The sequence below is a fragment of the Salvelinus fontinalis genome, chromosome 37, assembly GCF_029448725.1.
Source record: "Salvelinus fontinalis isolate EN_2023a chromosome 37, ASM2944872v1, whole genome shotgun sequence".
In the NCBI taxonomy this organism is placed as follows: domain Eukaryota; kingdom Metazoa; phylum Chordata; class Actinopteri; order Salmoniformes; family Salmonidae; genus Salvelinus; species Salvelinus fontinalis.
Window position 1 is genome coordinate 15,414,959 of NC_074701.1, and position 22,047 is coordinate 15,437,005.

General features: G+C 41.6%; 1 protein-coding gene across 2 annotated transcripts; it reads right to left on the reverse strand.

The window, feature by feature from the left end:
• Window positions 1-23: 23 nt before the first annotated feature.
• On the reverse strand, window positions 24-20,926 carry ncoa4 (nuclear receptor coactivator 4). Of its 2 annotated transcripts, none has more exons than XM_055902077.1 (10): window positions 20,583-20,926; window positions 5,629-5,755; window positions 4,490-4,630; window positions 4,231-4,319; window positions 3,863-3,971; window positions 3,110-3,211; window positions 2,859-2,981; window positions 1,504-2,676; window positions 1,259-1,351; window positions 24-1,166 (listed from the first exon to the last, which is right to left on the reverse strand). In XM_055902077.1, exons 1-10 carry the CDS (start codon window positions 20,618-20,620, stop codon window positions 1,161-1,163), a joined length of 2,001 nt encoding a protein of 666 aa, XP_055758052.1. In that variant the 5' UTR covers window positions 20,621-20,926; the 3' UTR covers window positions 24-1,160. The 2 variants fall into 2 exon arrangements, with proteins under 2 accessions (XP_055758052.1, XP_055758053.1); XM_055902078.1 differs by lacking the exon at window positions 20,583-20,926 and adding an exon at window positions 7,741-8,068.
• Window positions 20,927-22,047: the final 1,121 nt, after the last annotated feature.

Here is a 22,047-nt window from a genome sequence, read left to right on the forward strand (position 1 = left end):
CAAAAGAAGTCCAACAACAGAACTCAAGGTGTTGTTTTTATTAAGAGTTAAATATGGTACAACAGCAGAGAAGGTTAGATAAGCGATCATATGGATAGTACGTCATGGTAATATGTTAAAAATGAACAGGGAAAAAACAATATTTAATATGTTAAAAATTAACATGGAAAAAACAATTAGAAGCATTCATCAAGCACCATTGTGTTTCTCCTCTCCAACTCCTCATTGCACTTCAAGAGCCATGTACAACACCTTTGATTTACCCACTATGGAGATATCTACAGAGGTAATATGCAGAAAGACATCAGTGGTTATCAATACAAGGTGTTATTTTTGATCGGTTCTACCGTGATTACGCAGTAGTCGTTTGCCTCGTTCGATTCAGCCAATCGAAAGTAATTTCAATGGAATTACTATATTGGGCACGTTTTCAGCTTGCATATTTGCAACATGAAAACAATCAACTCTTGCACAGCAGTGATACAATTTCAACTCAGGACAGGAAAACCTACACTGTTTTCACAACGTATCCACTAAATACAATGAAGCAAACTTGAGGCACATAAACCAGAACTCTAGAGTTATGGTAGTGCGATAAATGTAGATCTATTGGTCATGGAGAACGCCTTTAGGTTAAGCTTGTAATTCAGATGACTATTTTGAAGCCATTTAAGAGAAAGCTATACTGGTGTTTAAGACAAAATAATATTTCACCAGATCAGAAGAAAACATTACTAGGAAATCAAAGTGTAGCTTACATTACCTGATAGTCTTATTTGAGTATGGGGGGAAAACTAGATAGTCACAGACTGATGGAATTCTGTGAATACTACTAGTGATATATGCGTGACAACTCTTTACCGCATTCCATAAAAAAGGTTTCTTAAAATAAAATCTCACCTCCCTCACACCAAACATTCATGTATTGAGCTGGTACTACGATTATAGAAGACAAATTCAAGAAAATCCAGATGGCAGTACATCCACAAACCCCAGCCTCTACTTCAGACTAGAGGCACATCTCAGAGAGAGGGGGGAATGAGACCCAGACGAGCATTGGAGGAAAAAGTTAATCAAGACATTGTGCGCGACGATCAGCATTAAAGTGGCTCCACAATAGAATCCTAAAAATCTCCTCAAAAAGCTACTGGTTACAGCTTTTACATCTGGAAAAGAGGGGGAAAGGAAATAAAGAATTCAGGAACAAATAATTAACAAATTAGTTCAGATAAATATGAATGCCTATTGAGATTCTTACCTGTATAGGTGCACGGTGTAGCCCCTTCTCTTGGTCTCCACCGATTTTCATACAGGAAAATAGATCACATACTGTTGGAGGGGCAAGTCGCTCCTGAAATCAGACCAAGGAACACAGTATTGTGAGTATGACCCAGCTTTAGCTTGAGGCTAAAGAGTCACTGGTTAACCAGTGGTTGAGAGATTTCAAAACTAAAGAATGCAAAGACCGAGTTTCCCCAATCAGTTCATTACCCATAGCCTTACCTGAGCATTGGCCCGCTTGCGTAGAAGCCACTTGTCCTCCTCTGGTTCTGTGCTGGGTTGCTCCTTTGTGCTCTCCTGTCTCGGTGTGACAGCAGTGCTACTGTGGGTCTTCGCAGGTACGAGCCAGAACTCTGTCTGCAGTGGTATGCTGAAGGGGTTCTCCCACTTGGGGCCTTTCAACTGGGAGCTGTCTTCCACCCTGCTGGCCTTCTCCTCCCCCTTGGAGGCTGGTTGAGACACCCAGACTGAGAGGGATAAGGCTTGGGACGTGGGGCCTATGGTCTTGTCAGGCTTGCTAGGGTAGAGCCAGGCCTCCAGGATGCCCTGAACCTTCTGTTCTTGCTCTTGGTGGTAGAGGGTGGACTGCTTGCTGGGGTTGTTTTTGTCCACTGAGACCCCGTTCTTATCCCGACCCTCCTTCTTGAGGAGCCAGGTGGAGAGGGCCTCTTTGCCACAGTTCTCATCACACACACACTCGGAGAAGCTGGTGCAGGACGCGTTGGCTTTGCAGGACTGCTGGCCTGGAATGGCCTGCTGCAGCCAGTTGTCTACAGGGTTGGGTGTCTGGGGTGTGGTGGCAGCAGAGGTGGGGGTGGTTTTCAAGCACAAGATTTTTCCCAGGTTCTCAATCTCCACGGACTTGTCACAGCAAGAGCCGCAGTCTGATTTGAGCAGCCAATCGCTGGCGTGGAAGCTCTCCTGGAAAGGGTTGAAGACCTGGGGTGTGTTGGCAGCAGAGGTGGGGGTGGTTTTCAGGCACAAGATTTTGCCCAGGTTCTCAATCTCCACGGACTTGTCACAGCAAGAGCCGCAGTCTGATTTGAGCAGCCAATCGCTGGCGTGGAAGCTCTCCTGGAAAGGGTTGGAGACCTGCTTTTGCCTGTCAACATCAGAGGCCTGGCAGCTCTCGCTGGTGGTCTCCTTGGCAACAGTAGCTGGGGTGATGAGCCAGTCACTCAGTGTGTCCATCTCTGCCATCTCTTCCTCCTCCAGAGCCATTTCTAACTCAGACTCATCAATCTTCTCAATGGAGAAGGTTGAACTGCTGCTTGTGCTACAGATACTGTTGGTTCTCTCTCTGATGGGAGTCTCCTCCTTCAGCAGCCACAGCTCCAGGTCCATCCGGTGGCCCCAGGACTTGAGGAAGTCAAAGGGGGCCTTGGGGCAGGATGACTGGACGACAGAGGAAAGAGAAGAAAACATTACCTTTTTGGCTTTGTGACAGTCTGGGTATAAATTGGACCAAATATTTTTTAATGTGAAAATATATGTAATTAAATATTTGTTTTTCTAGGAGCAGAGTCTAGATAAATTATAAGCAACAAGAAAATGTATTTTGCGCCTTCTGGTCTCACCTGAATTTCCTTGCGGGGCATCAACCAATCCTGTGGGTTCTTGCTCGACTGGTATCCAACTGGGGTAGTAGTCACTGGACGGTTTCCAAGGAGCCAGTCGGAAAGAGGTGCAGACTCCACCCTCTACATATAAGAAAACAAACAGGCGTGCATGTCAGTACAGTGCATTTCCTTGTGAGTGAGGACTCCATGCATGTAGAACCAAAGGAATCACAACTTCACATGGAAAGGGTCTATGGCATGGTACAAACCAGTTTCTTAGCTGCGATTGGAAAGCTCTGCTGAAGCCAAGGTTGCTCGCTAGTATTCGATTTTTGAGGGACACTATTCAGCACAGGTCCTACTTCCATGTGCTGGGGAGGGAGAGAGGGAAGTTATGAACAGTCTATCCACATTTAAAGGACATGTGGGAGATGTCAGGGTTTTATGTAAGCAGTAACCACAGATTGAGGAACTAGGGCCACAAGGCAGTCAGCGAGGAAAGCATATCCAATACCTTCACCGTGTTGTTCTCAAACTGCAATTCCCAAGATTCCCCCCAGAATATTGATAACATGCAACTGTATACCTTCATAGAACTGTACATCTTCATAGAACATGGTACTGTATACCTTCATAGAACTGTATACCTTCATAGAACATGGGACTGTATACCTTCATAGAACATGGGAAATCTTTTCTAAGACGCTTTCCTTGACAACAACTGATATATCCATTTACATGTCTAAATCTTATGAAATGTACCTTTAACATTTACACGTTCACAAAGACTGGCAATGAGTACAGTTTTATGCCTCAGTGTTCAGAGGAGTTAGTTGTAAACCTCCATTAAGACCAGATAGGGAGCTTTATGCGGGCAGGGTGACAGAAGAGGCTCAACCGGTAAACACACAGCCAAAGTTTAAACTTCTCAAATCAACATCGGGCATAATCCAGTCTGAAGTGAATTTTGTTAGTAAGATGTGTGCGTGTGTAATTCTTGTAGCTCCCAGAGGATCACGTACCTGGGTGGCAATGGTTCCAAAGGAGGTGATGGCCTGACGCAGGGAACGAGTGTCAGCCTGGAAGCTCATCTCAGGGGTTTCCTCAGGAGTCAAGTTCAGGGAAGATAACCTGAACACACAGAAGTAGTCATTTCAGCCCCTGCCTCCCACAGTCAACTACATCTACCTACTTTACACACATGCCAACCTTCAGGTTCTAATATGACTATGCCCAAGTTAATTATAGAGGTATAATGGAAGCAAATACTGAAAGACTGAAATGATTGCTCAAGCGCCGTGACTTAAACACCAACTGTAAACAATAATTGCAAATGCTGACTCCCAAATTACATTTAATTCAAGACAGAGGCCATTGTGGCAGCTCTTACTTTTCCATGCAGCTGGTGAGCTGGTTGGCCAGATTGTTGCTGTTGGAGCTTTCTAGCTGATGAATGAGAATGTCAAACTGGCCTCTGAGCTGTGGGCAGAAGAGAGATAAAAGGAGAAGATCAGACATGACACCGGTAACATGAGAAGGTCAAAAGAGAGAAGAGACTAAATGGAACTTGGTCTTCAGAGGTTTCTGAGCAGACACTGTGCAGTGCAGATATTGTTGTGTTGTGCTGCAGACATGGGGGTACTACTCACACAGTGAAGCTGATGCAGCTGCGCCTGCAGAGCCTCTCCCTTTAGCTGCTCCACAAGGTTAATCTGCTCCAGCAGCCACACCTCACGGGAACGCATAAACTCCAGGTGTCTGCTGATACAGGTGTGAAGCTGGGACTTCACCTGTAAACACAAGAGAAATTAACAAATTAGTTTGCAAAAAAAGAAAAGAAAAAAGACCTGCATACACACACAAACACACTCCCATGTCATGGCTGGGAGATGTCGCTCCTGCTGCTGAAGCAAAGTCAGACACACAGACAAGATAGCACACTGACCTATAGACCCATCAGAAGTCTGATTCTAGCCTCCAACACAGTCAACTACTATATCCACATCAAAGAGTAAGGGAAAACACCTTTGCTTTTACCTATTCCTCTGCTGGGTAGTCGGAAAAAGGCTGGATGATTCTCTAAGATGCAGTGAGACGTGAGCTGCTGCTGCAGTAGTGGATCCTCTGTCGTCTGTGTCCTCAGACTGCAGTGACCTGCCCTCTCCCTGCTACTGCCTTATAAAGGCGGGTCAAGGAAACTATCCGGTAGTCATGTTTCAATTGTTGTCTCTCCGGTCCCTCTGCTCGTCCTCATCACGAGCCACATACTAGTCATTAAAAATGTGGTCACGTCAGGAGGACAAAGACCCGTTTTATCACAGCTCAAAAGACCCATTTCAACATCACAGCTCTAACAGGGCTTAGCATATCTGCCACAGTTATGACATACAACAATGCCATGGATCAGTTTGTGGGGAACGAATGACTACCCTGACATGTTTGCTAGGCTTCCCAGCACATCAACACATACACGCCCTATACCCATCTGCCTTCCTTAAGCCTATGGTGACTAACCATGTTGCTTGTCCTAAATCCCTGAAAACCACTGTGTTTACAGCATAGAGCCCATTGTATTAAAATCAAATAAAATGTTATTGCTCACATACACATATTATACAGATGTTATTGCGGTGTAGCGAAATGCTCGTATGAGCCCAGCGGTGTGCTCCTGACATAACCGGAGCACAAACGGACCCAGTGGGGGTTCCTTCCACTAGAACGGGGGAGGGGGTCAACCCTGGATGGGACCACGGGGCTGTAAGAGGGTCCCCTTGGTGGCTTTACTCACCTCTCTGGAGTTGTCCTTGAGCTGGGCCTCAGCCCTCGTCACCCCACCGATGGCCTCCTCCAGCTGAGAGCGGGCCTGCACACACTGCCTGAGGGTGGCCTTCTCTCGCTCCTCAACAAGAGACATTCTGCAGAGAGACAGTTCTTGTTACAGGGTTAGACTGATAACACGGGGGAAAAATGCTATTCTTTCTTTCAAAAGCCCTAAATCCTCCCTTGGTTCAGTGAGCCACTGTCTGCTTTCAGGGATCGATTGTGAGCCGAATAGGGTGTGCTCGAACAATCAAGTTCATTGCCTATACACCAATAAAGCAAATGCTAGTTTAATTCATGCACGAGTATGGAAATATTGTACTGTCAGCACTGAGCCTCAATTTCTGTTCCCTTTTACGTTGAAACCAACAAACAGGAAAGCGAGAATTCTGTCCCTTTTCACTTCTGCTTTACATCCCTTAACACAAATAATTTTTGGGGGGGGGGAATAAGTATGAGATGTAAGAAATTAAACAAGGTGCAGACACTCCCATCACAGTACTCATTTTGTCATTGTGACCACCAACAGGTGTAACTACAGTGACCGATCAGGGTCCACGCTCCACAGGGAGATGGGCCTACTGTGCTTCAAAATATACTGAGTGCTGTAAACTGTAATCATTTACCTGTGTGGAGACACTTTTTTTTAAATGAATTTTTTAAATGTAACTAGGCAAGTCAGTTAAGAACAAACTCTTATTTACAATGACTGCCTACACCAGCCAAACCCGGACGTCGCTGGGCTAATTGTGCAAGGCCTATGTTACTCCAAATAACGGCCAGATGTGATACTACCTGGAATCGAACCAGGGTGTCTGTAGTGACGCCTCTAACCCTGAGATGTAGTTCCTCAGACCGCTGTGCCATGCGGGAGCAATGACTGGGGTAAATTTTAGCAAGGGAATTAAGTTAAAAGGAATATTTAGGCCTATTCATTCTGAATTGGTCTCATGGCTTGTTGTTAACTCGATCTTTACACCAGCTTTGAGGTCTCTCAATTGACATCCCTCACAGGCATAAGGGAGCCCACAACAAAACCCCACCCTAAAACTGCTGCTCAATCACTACCTGTCATACCCATTTTGCTGGGCTTTTGACAGACAACAATGGACAAATTATAGTGAATGTTCAGCATGCCCTCTAGGTCAGGTTCTCAAACTCAGTCCTGGACCCCCTCCCCCGCTGGGTGCACATTTCGTTTTTTGCTCTAGGACTTCACAGCTAATTCAAATAATCAACGCTTGACGAGTTGGTTATCATGATGAGTTGATGATTTGGTCCTGGGGGGGGGGGGGGGGGGGGGGGAATAAACAGTAAACAATGTGATTAGATGTGTTGCAAAATACAGGTCCAGAATCAGACCGGATGCCCATCATTGATTTCACAGATCACCTCAAAATCAACAAGTGGGGTTACTCTTGGTTGTATTGGAATAAAGGTTCAATAAATAAATGTTAAAAATTGAGACTCCAGTTAGGCCTATAGCTTAAGCAAGTATTTCAATTCAGCTTAAAATTTAGGCCATAAAATCTCACTCCCACTTAAAACACTTCCCTTTCTATACAGCCATCCATGTGAGTGCTTGTTCAAGCAGCTGACATAGGATTTATTCAATACTCAAGCTGCAAAGTTACTGAAATGCACTGTTAACCATACAATACGATTAAGTATTTGATCACAGTAAACGTAAAATAGTTAAATTCACAGATGTTAGTGCACCTTCAACCATATATAAAACCAGTACCTTGCAACAAAGTAACTGCTACAAATGTCAGCGTTAGAGACTTGTTTGATAGTTTGTTAAGAGTAAAAGTAACGGTCTCCTGGACCAGGCAGCTTGCTTTTACTCTTTCTTTGGTCATTAGGAGACGACACACATTTAAAGGTATTTATCATGTTAAAATAGCACCGTCTTCGACAATTAACCGGTTGGTCAATACATGTATTAGCTCAGGTAAAATGGAGTTCGTCTCTACATGGCTTGAATAGTCAAGGTTGGCTATGCAAGAGACCGGCAAAAAAATACGTATACTTGAAAATCAACCGTACAAAGCCAACCAAACTACAAGGTCATAGCTACCTCATGTTATGGAATGTCCAGCGATATCTGTCCGTTTAAAACCGCTGATGTTGCTCCCTTCTCTCATAAACAAAGGATGAGAGAGAATTGTTCGCTTTCATGATTTATCTTGCCACGAACCACGGCTGATCGCTTCGTCATTGGCTGAGTTTCAGAGCCTACGTTCAAGCAACCAAATCAAATGGGAACTCGGAAATCTCTGACTTCCGAACGTTAAAAAAAATAGAACTCTTGGGGGGGGGAAGACTAGCGCCTACTGGGAAAGTAGATTTGAACGGTCATCCAACTCGGAATTCCAACTCGGGCCTCTTTCTAGAGCTCCGACTTTCCGACCTGAATCAAATCAAATGTATTTATATAGCCCGTCTTACATCAGCTGAATATCTCTGACGTCGAGATATGGGCCACGTATTTTTCCGAGTTCCCAGATGTTGCGAACGCGGCATAAGTCTCGCATTCCGCACGTACACCACGAATAGGAAAACAAGGGCCCTTCAAAGGCGGTTCTAAGACCGCAAAGCGAATACTTGTCAGCATTTTTCCTTTTGTCAGTCACACCAAAGAAATGCAGAGCAGGCACAGGCGCGTTAACGACACAAATAATGATTTGGTCCATAATACAATTACTTATTGTCTTTATTAAGACAATGTGAAGAACTATTGGAAATCCCAAAGCAATCAAGTGAATTCGACATTTCTTGAAATTGTAATAACAAACAATAACACTTTCCATGTGGGCAACACACTTGCAAAGTTACCAGTGAGGGTCCAAGTGACAGGCTGCCATCCCCAAAAAGTGGGTTCAGTGTTTTAACTATAGTGATACATTGTATCGTGTAATGTTAACTAGTTTTAATATGTTTTGGTAATATCAGTAAGTTGCCCATCACTGTGTGTGTGTGTCCATAGATAGACAACTTTCACAATCATGTGTTGAGAATCTGCTACTGTGGGGTGGGGTCTTCCTAGACCAACATGTACTATTTTAAGGAACCTACCCTTACTCCTTAAAGTCCAAGAGGTAGACTGGCTCTGGCAGCCAAAACAGCAAAATACTTAATCTAATACTGAATCGATTCTCAATTGCGATACAGTTCTAGAAACATAAAGCCCTATACTTTCATTCCACATAAAAATAATTTCACAAATGCAAAATATACACTTACTGTACACTGTTTTAACCGGATTTATCACAGTTGCAGCTGACAGTATTTTTCCGTGACAACACGTTTCTGGCGGCCTTCAAATCCCTCATGGTGTGCCCGATTTTGTTTTAAATGTGGACTCACATTTATTTATGTATTGTGTTGGGAAGAAAAGTGCAATCATCTCCTTGAACGATTAGGAGCTCAATTCAATCCAACACGCATTGCCGTATTTACAAAGTAACTTTTCCCCCAATGTCAAATGAACTCACAGATTGGTCTTGGGTAGTGTATAAAAATGTAAAACTACAACCTGGGCCACCCCTCATAAGTATGCTTTCACTTTTAAGAATTAGAAGTGTGTGGGCACGGGATGAATATTGTAAATAAAGGATCAAAAACATTTCCCCCATGTCGGATTAGATCTCACAATAATCGAACTATGAGCCAACTGGTTTTTATATTTAATATTGCGGAAAGATTGTTGCTTCCGTCAATGTAATTGTTTGCATCCCCCATATATTTTTGGGGTATATACAGTGGGGCAAAAAAGGATTTAGTCAGCCACCAATTGTGCAAGTTCTCCCACTTAAAAAGATAAACCTGTAATTTTCATCATAGGTACACTTCAACTATGACAGACAAAATGAGAAGAAAAAAAATCCATAAAAATCACATTGTAGGATTTTTTATGAATTTATTTGCAAATTATGGTGGAAAATAAGTATTTGGTCAATAACAAAAGTTTCTCAATACTTTGTTATATACCCTTTGTTGGCAATGACAGAGGTCAAACGTTTTCTGTAAGTCTTCACAAGGTTTTCACACACTGTTGCTGGTATTTGAGATAAACTTTTGTTATTATTAGTTCCACAATTCAGCTCCATTCAACCCCTCCCATATATCGCTTAACACCATCCATTTTGTATTTCTATTTGCCATATATTTTTCATCTGTGCTGCGATGCTTCACAAAATGACTGACCCTTTCTATTATCATAGCTTCTACAGATTGTAAATTAAAGATAACATTTTTTTGCTAAAATAATTATTATATTATTGATTGACTGACAATGCCTTTTCAAATCACCCATTAGAAATCACCCAAGATGGACAAAGGGGGCGTTGTTGGGGCTGTGTTTCTGGACCTTTTGATACTGTTAACCATGAGATTCTCATCACAAAATTGTCCAAGTTCAACTTTTCCCTGATGCCTTGAGATGGATGAAATGATACCTTGAAGGCAGAACTCAGTGTGTCAGATTGAGCAATGAGCTGTCGCCCACTCTTAGCTATGATGTGGGCGTGCCCCAAGGGTCAATACTGGGGGCCCTCCTGTTCAGCCTGTACATTAATGATCTGCCTTCTGTCTGTACTGGGTCTGAAGTTCAAATGTATGCAGATGATACAGTGATATATGTGCATGCAAAGCGCAAACAACAATCTGCACAAGAACTCACTACTGTAATGGTACAGGTTACAAATTGACTCAGTGACTCGTGTTTGCATCTCAATGTGAAAAAAACAGTTTGCATGTTCTTCACAAAGAGGGCAACAGATGCTACAGAGCCAGATGTCTGTGTCAGGGGAGAAGCTCCAGGTGGTATCTGATTTACATACTTGATTGTGAGCAGTTGTAATCTGAATAAAGGGAAAAGGGCCATTCTTTAACATGGGATGAGACATTCCTACCAATTTACTAGAGAACCATTCCGGATTTAAGTATAACTTTTGTATGACTGATGAATTTAGTGAGAGGTCTAGTGCTTTAATATTTAATCATTTCTGGCATCTGAATTCATATTCGTTATATAAATAGGCCCTTTAAATTTTGTCTGGCTTGCCATTCCAAATAAAATGTAATCTTTTTTGTTAATATAATTTAAAAATCAGGTCACTAGGTGTAGGCAAAACTATAAGCAAATAGGTCAACTAGAGTTAATCAGGGTGATTTTTCCACAAATAGTCAGGTATTAGATCTTATACATTTTTCTCACTTTCTCTAAAAACCTACTGGAGTGAGATCATTTCTTTTTTTTCGTGATTTACATACCAAGTATCTCCACATGCCCATCAGACCATTTCATTGGTAAACTACACGGTAATGTAAAAGCCTATTTTTTTTGTGATCTAATACGCAATACCATAATTTGGTTTTAATCCAGAGGTTAGCAAAAGTATCTAGATCCTCTATGAGGCTGTGGAGGTATTCTAATTGTGGTTTTAGAAGAAAACATGAATCATCAGCGTATAATGAGACCTTTGTTTTTAAGCCACGGATTTCTAATCCCTTCATATTATTGTTGGATCTAATTTTAACAGCTAGATATGCCGATAGTGGACAACCTTGTTTTACTCCAGTTTAAAACTTTCTGAGATGTAGCCATTATTTACACCTAGGTTTACTATACATAACCCATAAAAGATTCTACAGCATTGAAATATTCTAGGCATTTATATATAAACTCCAGTTGTACTTTATCAAAAGCCTTTTTTTTTTTTTTTTTTTAAATCAGCTATAAAAACCAGGCCTGGTGTCCCCTTATTCCATAGTATTCTATTGTTTCCAGTACTTGTCTTATATTATCTCCAATGTAAAAAAAAAAAAAAACTGATTAGGATGAATCATATCTGACAATACCTTTAAGTTCTATGCACCAAGCATTTAGCTAGAATTTTTGGCATCACAACACTGAAGTGTAAGAGGCCTCCAATTTTTTAAATGGACTGGATCCTGTTTCAGTAATAATGAAATCAGACCTTCTTGTTGCATGTCCGATAATCTACTGTTTATATAGGAGTGGTTAAAACATGATAATAATGGTTCTCTGAGCATATCAAAAAAAGTTTGGTATACTTCCACTGGTATGCCATCCAGCCCTGGAGTTTTCCCAGCCTTAAAGGCTTTAATTGCATCAAGAAGTTCCTCCTCTGTAATTTGGTCTTCACATGAGAATTTCTGTACAGATGTTAATTTTACATTATTAATAGGGGGAAAATCCATACAATTAGTAATTTGTAACAAATGTATTGAAATTTTTTGGGGTTGCATTTCTATGTTGAAGATTGAAAAGGAAATTGGTGCATTTTCCCCCATATTCCATCCAGTTCGCTTGATTTTTTATAATATATTACAAGATCTTTCTTGAATAAGTTCCTCCATGTCTTTTTGATTTTCCTCTAACTTCTTCTGTGCCTCTATGGTACAGTTTTTATTGCTATCTATCTGTTCGTCCTTCAATTTCCTTAATTAATATGGACTCCTATGATCTAAATTGCTTTTGTTTTATAGATGAGTACTGAATTGCAGGCCTCTAAAAGGCACATTTAAAAGTGTCCCATACAATAAGGGGATCTGCTGTACCTATGTTATGTCAGAAAAAGGCAATTATAAATTCTTCTGTCCTAGTTATTAACAAGTTATCATCCAGTAGGCTCTAAATAATAATATCCTCACCCAAATTCTGTAAGCCAACTGTTTTAGCAGACTGCACCACCAATCAGTCATAGCAGGTTGGGAAAAAATACAAAAAGTTGACATGACCGCCATTGTAATCTAGCCCTTGTTATGATGGATGTAGCTGTCAATATAAATATATAATCCTCATAGCCTACATGTTTTTTTACTTTGTCAATGCACAGATGTGTATGAAGCTGGAAACAAACATTTTGAATTTGGTCATATGCGTAAACGTGCCTATTGTGCAACGTCAGTAGTCTAGTCAAGGATACATCATGAAAATTATATTGGCACACTCCACTTACCAAGGCCATTGCCAAATAAGGCACAATGTTACCTGCTTTTATAGTAAGCCTTGAGGTGGTACCAACCAGCACATCTAGAAGGGAGAGTATTTCATACCGAACCCCTCGAGATGACGTAGAAGCACCTTCTCAAGGTGCCTCTACATCACGATTTCAATGGCAGAGTTAAACTGCAAGGGGCAAAGAGATAGATTTACTACTAAAATATCACTTTGCAACGAACTGTCAAAATGAAGACCAGAATTGATGTCTCACTATAACTAAAGCCTAAATCTGTTTTCCAATTTAAAAAAAATACATTTCAGGAAAGTTACTCTTTAACAAAACTCCCCCCATACAGGAGACAGCTTACTCCAATGACTTACTGAATGTGTATTTTTTGTTTGTTTACCTAGGCAAGTCAGCTTATGGCTGCAGGGCGGTGTCGGGCTCAATATGACAACAGCCCGTCCAAGTGCAGGGCGCGAAATTCAAAAGATATTTTTTAGAAATATTTAACTTTCACACATTAACAAGTCCAATACAGCAAATGAAAGATGCACATCTTGTGAATCCAGCCAACATGTCCGATTTTTAAAATGTTTTACAGCGAAAACACCACATATATTTATGTTAGCTCACCACCAAATACAAAAAAGCACAGACATTTTTCACAGCACAGGTAGCTTGCACAAAACCAACCTAACTAACCAAGAACCAACCAAACTAACCAAGAAACAACTTCATCAGATGACAGTCTTATAACAAGTTATATAATAAAGCTATGTTTTGTTCGAAAAATGTGCATATTTGAGGTATAAATCATAGTTTTACATTGCAGCTACAATCGGAAATAGCACCGAAGCAGCTAGAACAATTACAGAGACCAAATTGAAATACCTAAATACTCACCATAAAACATTTATGAAAAATACATGGTGTACAGCAAATTAAAGACAAACATCTTGTGAATCCAGCCAATATTTCCAATTCTTTAAGTGTTTTACAGCGAAAACACAATATAGCATTATATTAGCTTCCTACAATAGCCAACCACACAACAGCATTGATTCGTTAGGCACGTTAGCGATAGCGAATAAACCAGCAAAAGATATAAATTTTTTCACTAACCTTCTCAAACTTCATCAGATGATAGTCCTATAACATCATATTACACAATACATATATGGTTTGTTCGAAAATGTGCATATTTAGCGGCACAAATCGTGGTTATACATTGGGAAAACGTAGCATATTTTTCCCAGAATGTCCGGATATATTTCTGACACTCACCTATTCTAATCAAATAACTTTTCATAGACTTCACTAAAAAATACATGTTGGACAGCAAATTAAAGATAGCTTAGTTCTTAATGCAATCGCCGTGTTAGAATTCTAAAAATAACTTCATTACGACATGCAGCTTACGTTATGGCGAGAGAGCGCCCAAAATCTGGGCGCAAACTAATAGTACACATGTTCGACAGATATATGAAATAACATCATAAATGGGTCCTACTTTTGATGATCTTCCATCAGAATGTTGTACAAGGGGTCCTTCGTCCAGAACAATCGTTGTTTGGTTTTAGAACGGCCTTTTTCCCTCTCGATTTAGCAAGCAAAACTTGCCAAGTGGCGCAAAGCTCTCCATCGCCAACAAACTCAGAGAACAGAACACGCCAAAACTCCCGAAAAAAAATTCAATAAACTGATTAAACTATATTGAAAAAACATACTTTACGATGATATTGTCACATTTATCAAATAAAATCAAAGCCGGAGATAGTAGCCGTCTATAACGACAGCTCTTCAGAAGGCAAGCCCAGTTCCTTCTCACGCCTTCCTGAAAACAGGAAATTGGTGTCACGTCATGCCAAGAGCTCTTATTCGACCTCAGATCAAGATACACTCCATTTCTTCTCTCACTGCCTATTGACATCTAGTGGAAGGCGTATGAAGTGCATGTATACTAATACATATCAAGCGCATTTATAGGCAGGCCCTGGAACAGAGCCTCGAATTCAGATTTTTCACTTTCTGACAGGAAGTTTGCTGCAAAATGAGTTCTGTTTTACTCACAGATATAACTCAAACGGTTTTAGAAACTAGAGAGTGTTTTCTATCCAATAGTAATAATAATATGCATATTGTACGAGCAAGAATTGAGTACGAGGCCGTTTGATATGGGCACCTTTCATCCAAGTTACTCAATACTGCCCCTGCAGCCATAAGAAGTTAAGAACAAATTCTTATTTACAATGACGGCCTACCTCGGTCAAACTCTAACCCGGACGACGCTGGGCCAAATGTGCGCTGCAATACGGGACGGCCGGTTGTGATACAGCCTGGAATCGAACCAGGGTCTGTAGTGACACCTCTAGCACTGAGATGCAGTGCCTTAGACCGCTGTGCCACTCAGGAGCTATAATGGAACTTATAGTCATGATCAAGGGCTAGGGTCTTTCAATCTACAAGATGTGCCATCAATTACACGCATGATCAGGTCACACACACAGCATCGGAGCTTCACAAGCCAAGAAGGTTGCTAGCTAATGATTTGCCTCATTTCTAGCTAACTACCTAGTTAGAAATGCAATGCCTTCAGAGAATATTCAACCCCTTGACTGTTTCCACATTTTGTTGTGTTGCAGCCGGAATTCAACATTTATTAAATAGATTTTTTTCCCTCACCCACCTACACACACAATACCCCATATAATGACAAAGTGAACACATTTATTGAAAATGAAATACATAAACATTTAATTTACATAAGTATGCACACTCCTAAGTCAATACATTGTCTGAGTCTTTCTGGGAAAGTCAAAGAGCTTTTCACACCTGCATTGGAGAATATTTGCCCATTATTCTTTTCAAAATGCTTCAAGCCATGTTAAAATTGGTTGTTGATCATTACTAGAAAACCATTTAAGTCTTGCCATAGATTTACAATAAGATTTAAGTCAAAACTGTAACTCGGCCACTCAGGAACCTTCACTGTCTTCTTGGTAAACAACTCCAGTGTAGATTTGGCTTTAAGGTTATTGTCCTCCTGAAATGTGAATTCCTCTCCCAGTGTCTGGTGGAAAGCAGACGGAGCCAGGTTTTCCAATAGGATATTTCGCCTGTATTACTTTAGTGCCTTGTTGCAAACAGGATGGATGTTTTGGACAGGGTTTTCGTTAGTCGGTAAAAGCCGGCTTTTGGTCGATTAAAAAAAGAGAAAATCCGATCAATTAAATTGTTGCCAGGCAAATTGTCCGGGAGAATAAAAAATTAAAAAATGGAAATACCAGTCGATGCGCTCCTACATCAAAGGCAAATATACTTCATAGCCTAATAAATCTTCAAGCTGCTTGTAACTCTGTGTCGGGTGTGTTTGTTTCTATTTTTACTCATGCAAAAGACACGAGGTCCTCACCCATAAGGGTCCTCAAAAAGGACTGGGAAAAACTGGCGAATATTAACCCAGTTTCTACTGTGCCCGCCGAGAGGTGATTCTTTCTCCAAAACAGAGTGAAGACGGCCTCAAGATCGCGCCTTCTTGAGGACATAGTGACGAGGCTAATGAGCATCGCAAGCTGCTCCAAGAATTTGGACAGGTTTGACTTCCCAACAGCAGCAGCTCACTGAGCAGGCCAAGGTCCGCAGCAAACACAAGTAAATTAGAGGCAAATTATTGTGTTCGTCAGGCCTGGCTATCAGCTCTGCTTCCACCCTAGGCAAGATTAACATATGCCACCCGTGTCATGTATAGTATGAAGATTTGGAATCAATTGATTGACTTGAGTAATGATGTGTATCATGTGCAATTAAATGTATTTTAGATATGCTAGTGAATAAGCTCTTGGAAACAACACATCGTTGCCAACTATTCACATCGGAGTTACAATGTTGCAATCACTAGGCAGCCAACTGCCTATAGTAGGAAACAGAGTTGTTATCAATAAGCCACATACAGCACACATGATGAGTCACAACGCAAAGACATTAATTAACATCATCCAGTAGAACTATAAAAATAGTGAGAATTCGAGCTTGAGAAATAAGTGCGCTTCATTTCACAGGAGCATTGTAAAATAAAAGTTCTCTCAATGAACCAGCCTTACGAACCCTGGTTTTGGAATATTTTTATTCTGTACAGGCTTCCTTCTTTTCACTCTGTCAATTTTCTGGATAAGATTATGATCAGGGTATTTTTTGTAATTATTAGTGATCAGGAAAAAGTAAGAACACATCTTTCTCATGTCAGTCAGTCAAGTGAGGTGCTAATTGGTTTAAATAACTCAACTGGCTAGTTTGTTTGTCTGTAAAGAGAAGGCTACATTGATCCTGCTGCTCTGATTGGATATACACTGCTCAAAAAAATAAAGGGAACACTAAAATAACACATCCTAGATCTGAATGAATGAAATATTCTTATTAAATACTTTTTTCTTTACATAGTTGAATGTGCTGACAACAAAATCACACAAATTATAAATGGAAATCAAATTTATCAACCCATGGAGGTCTGGATTTGGAGTCACACTCAAAATTAAAGTGGAAAACCAGACTACAGGCTGATCCAACTTTGATGTAATATCCTTAAAACAAGTCAAAATGAGGCTCAGTAGTGTGTGTGGCCTCCACGTGCCTGTATGACCTCCCTACAACGCCTGGGCATGCTCCTGATGAGGTGGCGGATGGTCTCCTAAGGGATCTCCTCCCAGACCTGGACTAAAGCATCCGCCAACTCCTGGACAGTCTGTAATGCAACGTGGCGCTGGTGGATGGAGCGAGACATGATGTCCCAGATGTGCTCAATTTGATTCAGGTCTGGGGAACGGGCGGGCCAGTCCATAGCATCAATGCCTTCCTCTTGCAGGAACTGCTGACACACTCCAGCCACATGAGGTCTAGCATTGTCTTGCATTAGGAGGAACCCAGGGCCAACCGCACCAGCATATGGTCTCACAAGGGGTCTGAGGATCTCATCTCGGTACCTAATGGCAGTCAGGCTACCTCTGGCGAGCACATGGAGGGCTGAGCGGCCCCCCAAAGAAATGCCACCCCACACCTTGACTGACCCACCGCCAAACCGGTCATGCTGGAGGATGTTGCAGGCAGCAGAACGTTCTCCACGGCGTCTCCAGACTCTGTCACGTCTGTCACATGTGCTCATGTGCTCAGAACCTGCTTTCATCTGTGAAGAGCACAGGGCGCCAGTGGCGAATTTGCCAATCTTGGTGTTCTCTGGCAAATGCCAAAAGTCCTGCACGGTGTTGGGCTGTAAGCACAACCCCCACCTGTGGACGTCGGGCCCTCAAACCACCCTCATGCAGTCTGTTTCTGAACGTTTGAGCAGACACATGCACATTTGTGGCCTGCCGGAGGTCATTTTGCAGGGTTCTGGCAGTGCTCCTCCTTGCACAAAGGCGGAGGTAGCGGTCCTGCTGCTGGGTTGTTGCCCTCCTACGGCCTCCTCCACGTCTCCTGATGTACTGGCCTGTCTCCTGGTAGTGCCTCCATGCTCTGGACACTACGCTGACAGACACAGCAACCCTTCTTGCCACAGCTCACATTGATGTGCCATCCTGGATGAGCTGCACTACCTGAGCCACTTGTGTGGGTTGTAGACTCCGTCTCATGATACCTCTAGAGTGAAAAGCACCGCCAGCATTCAAAAGTGACCAAAACATCAGCCAGGATGCATAGGAACTGAGAAGTGGTCTGTGGTCACCACCTGCAGAACCACTCCTTTATTAGGGGTGTCTTGCTAATTGCCTATAATTTCCACCTGTTGTCTATTCCATTTGCACAACAGCATGTGAAATGTATTGTCAATCAGTGTTGCTTCCTAAGTGGACAGTTTGATTTCACAGAAGTGTGATTGACTTGGAGTTACATTGTGTTATTTAAGTGTTGCCTTTATTTTTTTGAGCAGTGTAGTAAAGCTGCATTTGGCTTCATAATTTCACCCGATCACTTCTCTGTTGGGTTCTAACTTGAAATATTCTTATTCATGTTAACATATTAGAACTGGCTATATGCAAATTTATTGAGTGAGAAAGGGGAGTGCAGAAAGTTTACATTCTGATAGAACATGTTATGGTTAAATCTCATGTACCCTATGGAGTGGAGAAGGGCAACATCTGGTTTCAGTCACTGATAATGTATGACAGCTGTTAATTAGGGAGGAGTGAGGAATGTGGGTCGAGGTCAGGTCAGATATTGTGAGGAGGAACAGTCCTATGACATACACACATAGGAGCCAGGGCCATGCCTGCACCAATGAGAGGAACCAATTCCTGCCTAGCAACATGGCTGTTTAGATGTGCAAGGTGTTGTCTCCGACCAGTAGAGTGTGGAAATATATGTGTGGAAACATGTTGAACAGTTTACTCAAGCCGTTTCAGCTTTTGAATTAATTTGTAAAAAAAAAAAAAAAAAAAAAACAGAATTACACTTAGACGTTATGAGTTATTGTCCATAGGACAGTCAATCTACTTCGAATTCAGGCTGTAACAAAATGTGGGAAAAAGTAAATGGATATGAATACTTAGTGAAGGCACTGTATAACAATCAAGCTGCTATAGTGTATAGCTAGATAGCGATGTGCCCATGTGCCGCATACCCCTTTTGTTTGACACCAGGCCTCAAACGATACCCCGATAAAGTTTTTTGGCTAATACTTTAGGTTTTTACCCGCAAGTGTTAGCTAGCTAGTATAATTAAACAAATGGTGTCTCCTGACTGCTTCATATCTCTTGAGTTTGCTCAATGAAGTATGAATACTTTTACCTACTAGCTAGTATTAGCTTAACAACAAGATAAGTATCTTCCGTAGGAAGGCGGAGGGGGGCAATTCATAAGTCTCGACATAGAAACCGTCGGGTGATTGGTTGAGCCTTCTTGAGTGCGTGACGTCTCACACATGCGCTATAGAGCCATCTGTTTAGCTAGCTCGCAATGCCGGTATGAGCAGTTAGCACCAGCCAAACAACAAGCCCACCAATTGTTATTTTTAGCTTACGGTTGTGTTGCTTGGCGCAGCGGTCTAAGGCACTGCATCTCAGTGCTAGAGGCGTCACTACAGACCCTGGTTCAATTCCAGGCTGTATCACAACCAACCGTGATTGTGAGTCCCATAGGGCGGCGCACAATTGGCCCAGCGTTGTCCGGGTTAGGCCATCATTGTAAATAAGAATTCGCTTGCCTAGTTAAACAAAAACAAAAAAGTGAGCAAGTTAACCCAAATGTTTCAAAGCATAGGTCATGCGTCCACTGCCTGGCCAGTGATCTTACTGTTACATTTCAGTAATTAGTTTTCCTCCTAAATACGGTCACTGGATACACTAGCTGAGTTGAACACATTTGGCTGAACACAAACTAGTAGCCAGTTGTTGCTGCCCATGGTGGAATCATATCTAACCCATTGGCTCCTGGATACTACCATGTGTATGTGACCAATACAATTGGATGAGCTCCCGAGTCTAGCTAACGTCGCGAATTAGCATTTTGCTAGCTGAGCTGTTTTATAAGAAGAACGGATGATATGAATTAATTAGTACAAATTTCAATAAATAGAATTACACTTAGACGTTAGCTAGCACGCTCTCCTCTGCGATAATATATTAATGTCAGATTCGTATGATAATTAATGTTAACTGTAATTGAAGATGGTGGTTACTACTGGATTCAGATCCGATGGAGATACATCTATATCGACACTCATGGCTTTTGACAAATTAACGCCAGATTTGACTTTTTGTAGCAGGTTAGGAGAATAAGCTTAAAACTAGGAGAAGGGTCAAATCTACTTCTGACGTTAATTTGATAAAAGCTGGATCCCATCTAGGCATGAACATAACTTTCGTGCGCTAACGTGGTTAGCTAGCGGAGCTAACGTTAGCCAACTGAATATTTTCAAAACCTTTTAGCTAAATGTTCACATGCCACCGACCACACCTACCTTTTCCCCTTGTATTGTACTCTTGACTTCGAAGACATCGACGTGTACAGCTACGTTAGCTAGCTGTTTTAAAATATAATTTAAAAAAACCTAGAGTCAACTGCTCCTCTTCTCCCCGGATAAACCGTCCCGTGTCAGGGTCGTAACTAGTTAGAACAGCAACAAAGTCATACACCCAGCTATTTATACAATGTATCTTCTTAAAATCTGATTTTAAACCTAACATTAACTCTTACCATAACCACACTGCTGACCTAAACCTAAATTTAGACAAAACAACAACAAAAATGTGTTTTCCTGAATTTAAATTTGGACTTTGTGGCTGTACTATCTAGTGGAAACCTAATGGGCAAAACGACAGGTTGTCTCGCACGGAAATCTCTCGCGATAGTTGTTCCACTACAAATAAGTGTTTATGCTTTGCTGCTATCTAGAGGTAATTGAAAAAAATGTAATATCTCTGCATTAGATCAATAAGTAGGGAAGGCTACTTATTGATCTGAATGAAAGCAATTGCCAATTGTCAGCCACTTTACCGAAATGCATTTGTGGAGATTATTATATGGATGAGGGTGGGATTATAGAAAGGATATGAGAAAATAAGATACAATTTTATTTGTCACATGTGCTGAAATCAACAGGTGTGGATTTAACCCCCTAGAATCTTTCAAAATAGTCATAGACAAAGGAGATTATTGTGGACTACAGGAAAAGGAGCAAACCACCATTCTCATCGACAGGGCTGCAGTGGAGCAGGTTTAGAGCTTCAAGTTCCTTGGTGTCCACATCACCAACAAACTAACATGGTCCAAGCACACCAAGACAGTCGTGAAGAGGGCACAACAAAACCTATCCCCCTCAGGAGACTGAAAAGATTTGGCATGGTTTTTTAGGTCCTCAAAAGGTTCTACCGCTGCACCATCGAGAGCATCCTGACTGGTTGCATCACCACCTGGTATGGCAACTGCTCGGCTTCCGACCGTAAGGCACTACAGAGGGTTGTGTGAACGGCCCAGTACATCACTGGGCCAAGCTTCCTGCCATCCAGGACCTCTATACCAGGCGGTGTCAGAGGAAGGTGCAAAAAAAATTCAAAGACTCCAGCCACCCTAGTCATAGACTGTTCTCTCTGCTACTGCACGGCAAGCGGTACCAGAGCGCCAAGTCTAGGTCCAAGAGGATTCTAAACAGCTTCTACCCCCAAGTCATGACACTCCTGAACACCGAATCAAATGGCTACCCAGACTATTTGCATTGACCCCCCTATTTTACACCGCTGCTACACTCTGTTGTTATCATCTATGCATAGTCACTTTAATAACCCCAAATGTACACTACCTTTCAAAAGTTTGGGGTCACTTAGAAATGTCCTTGTTTTTGATATAAAAGCACATTTTCTGTCCATTAAAATAATATAAAATTGATCAGAAATTCAGTGTAGACATTGTTAATGTTGTAAATGACT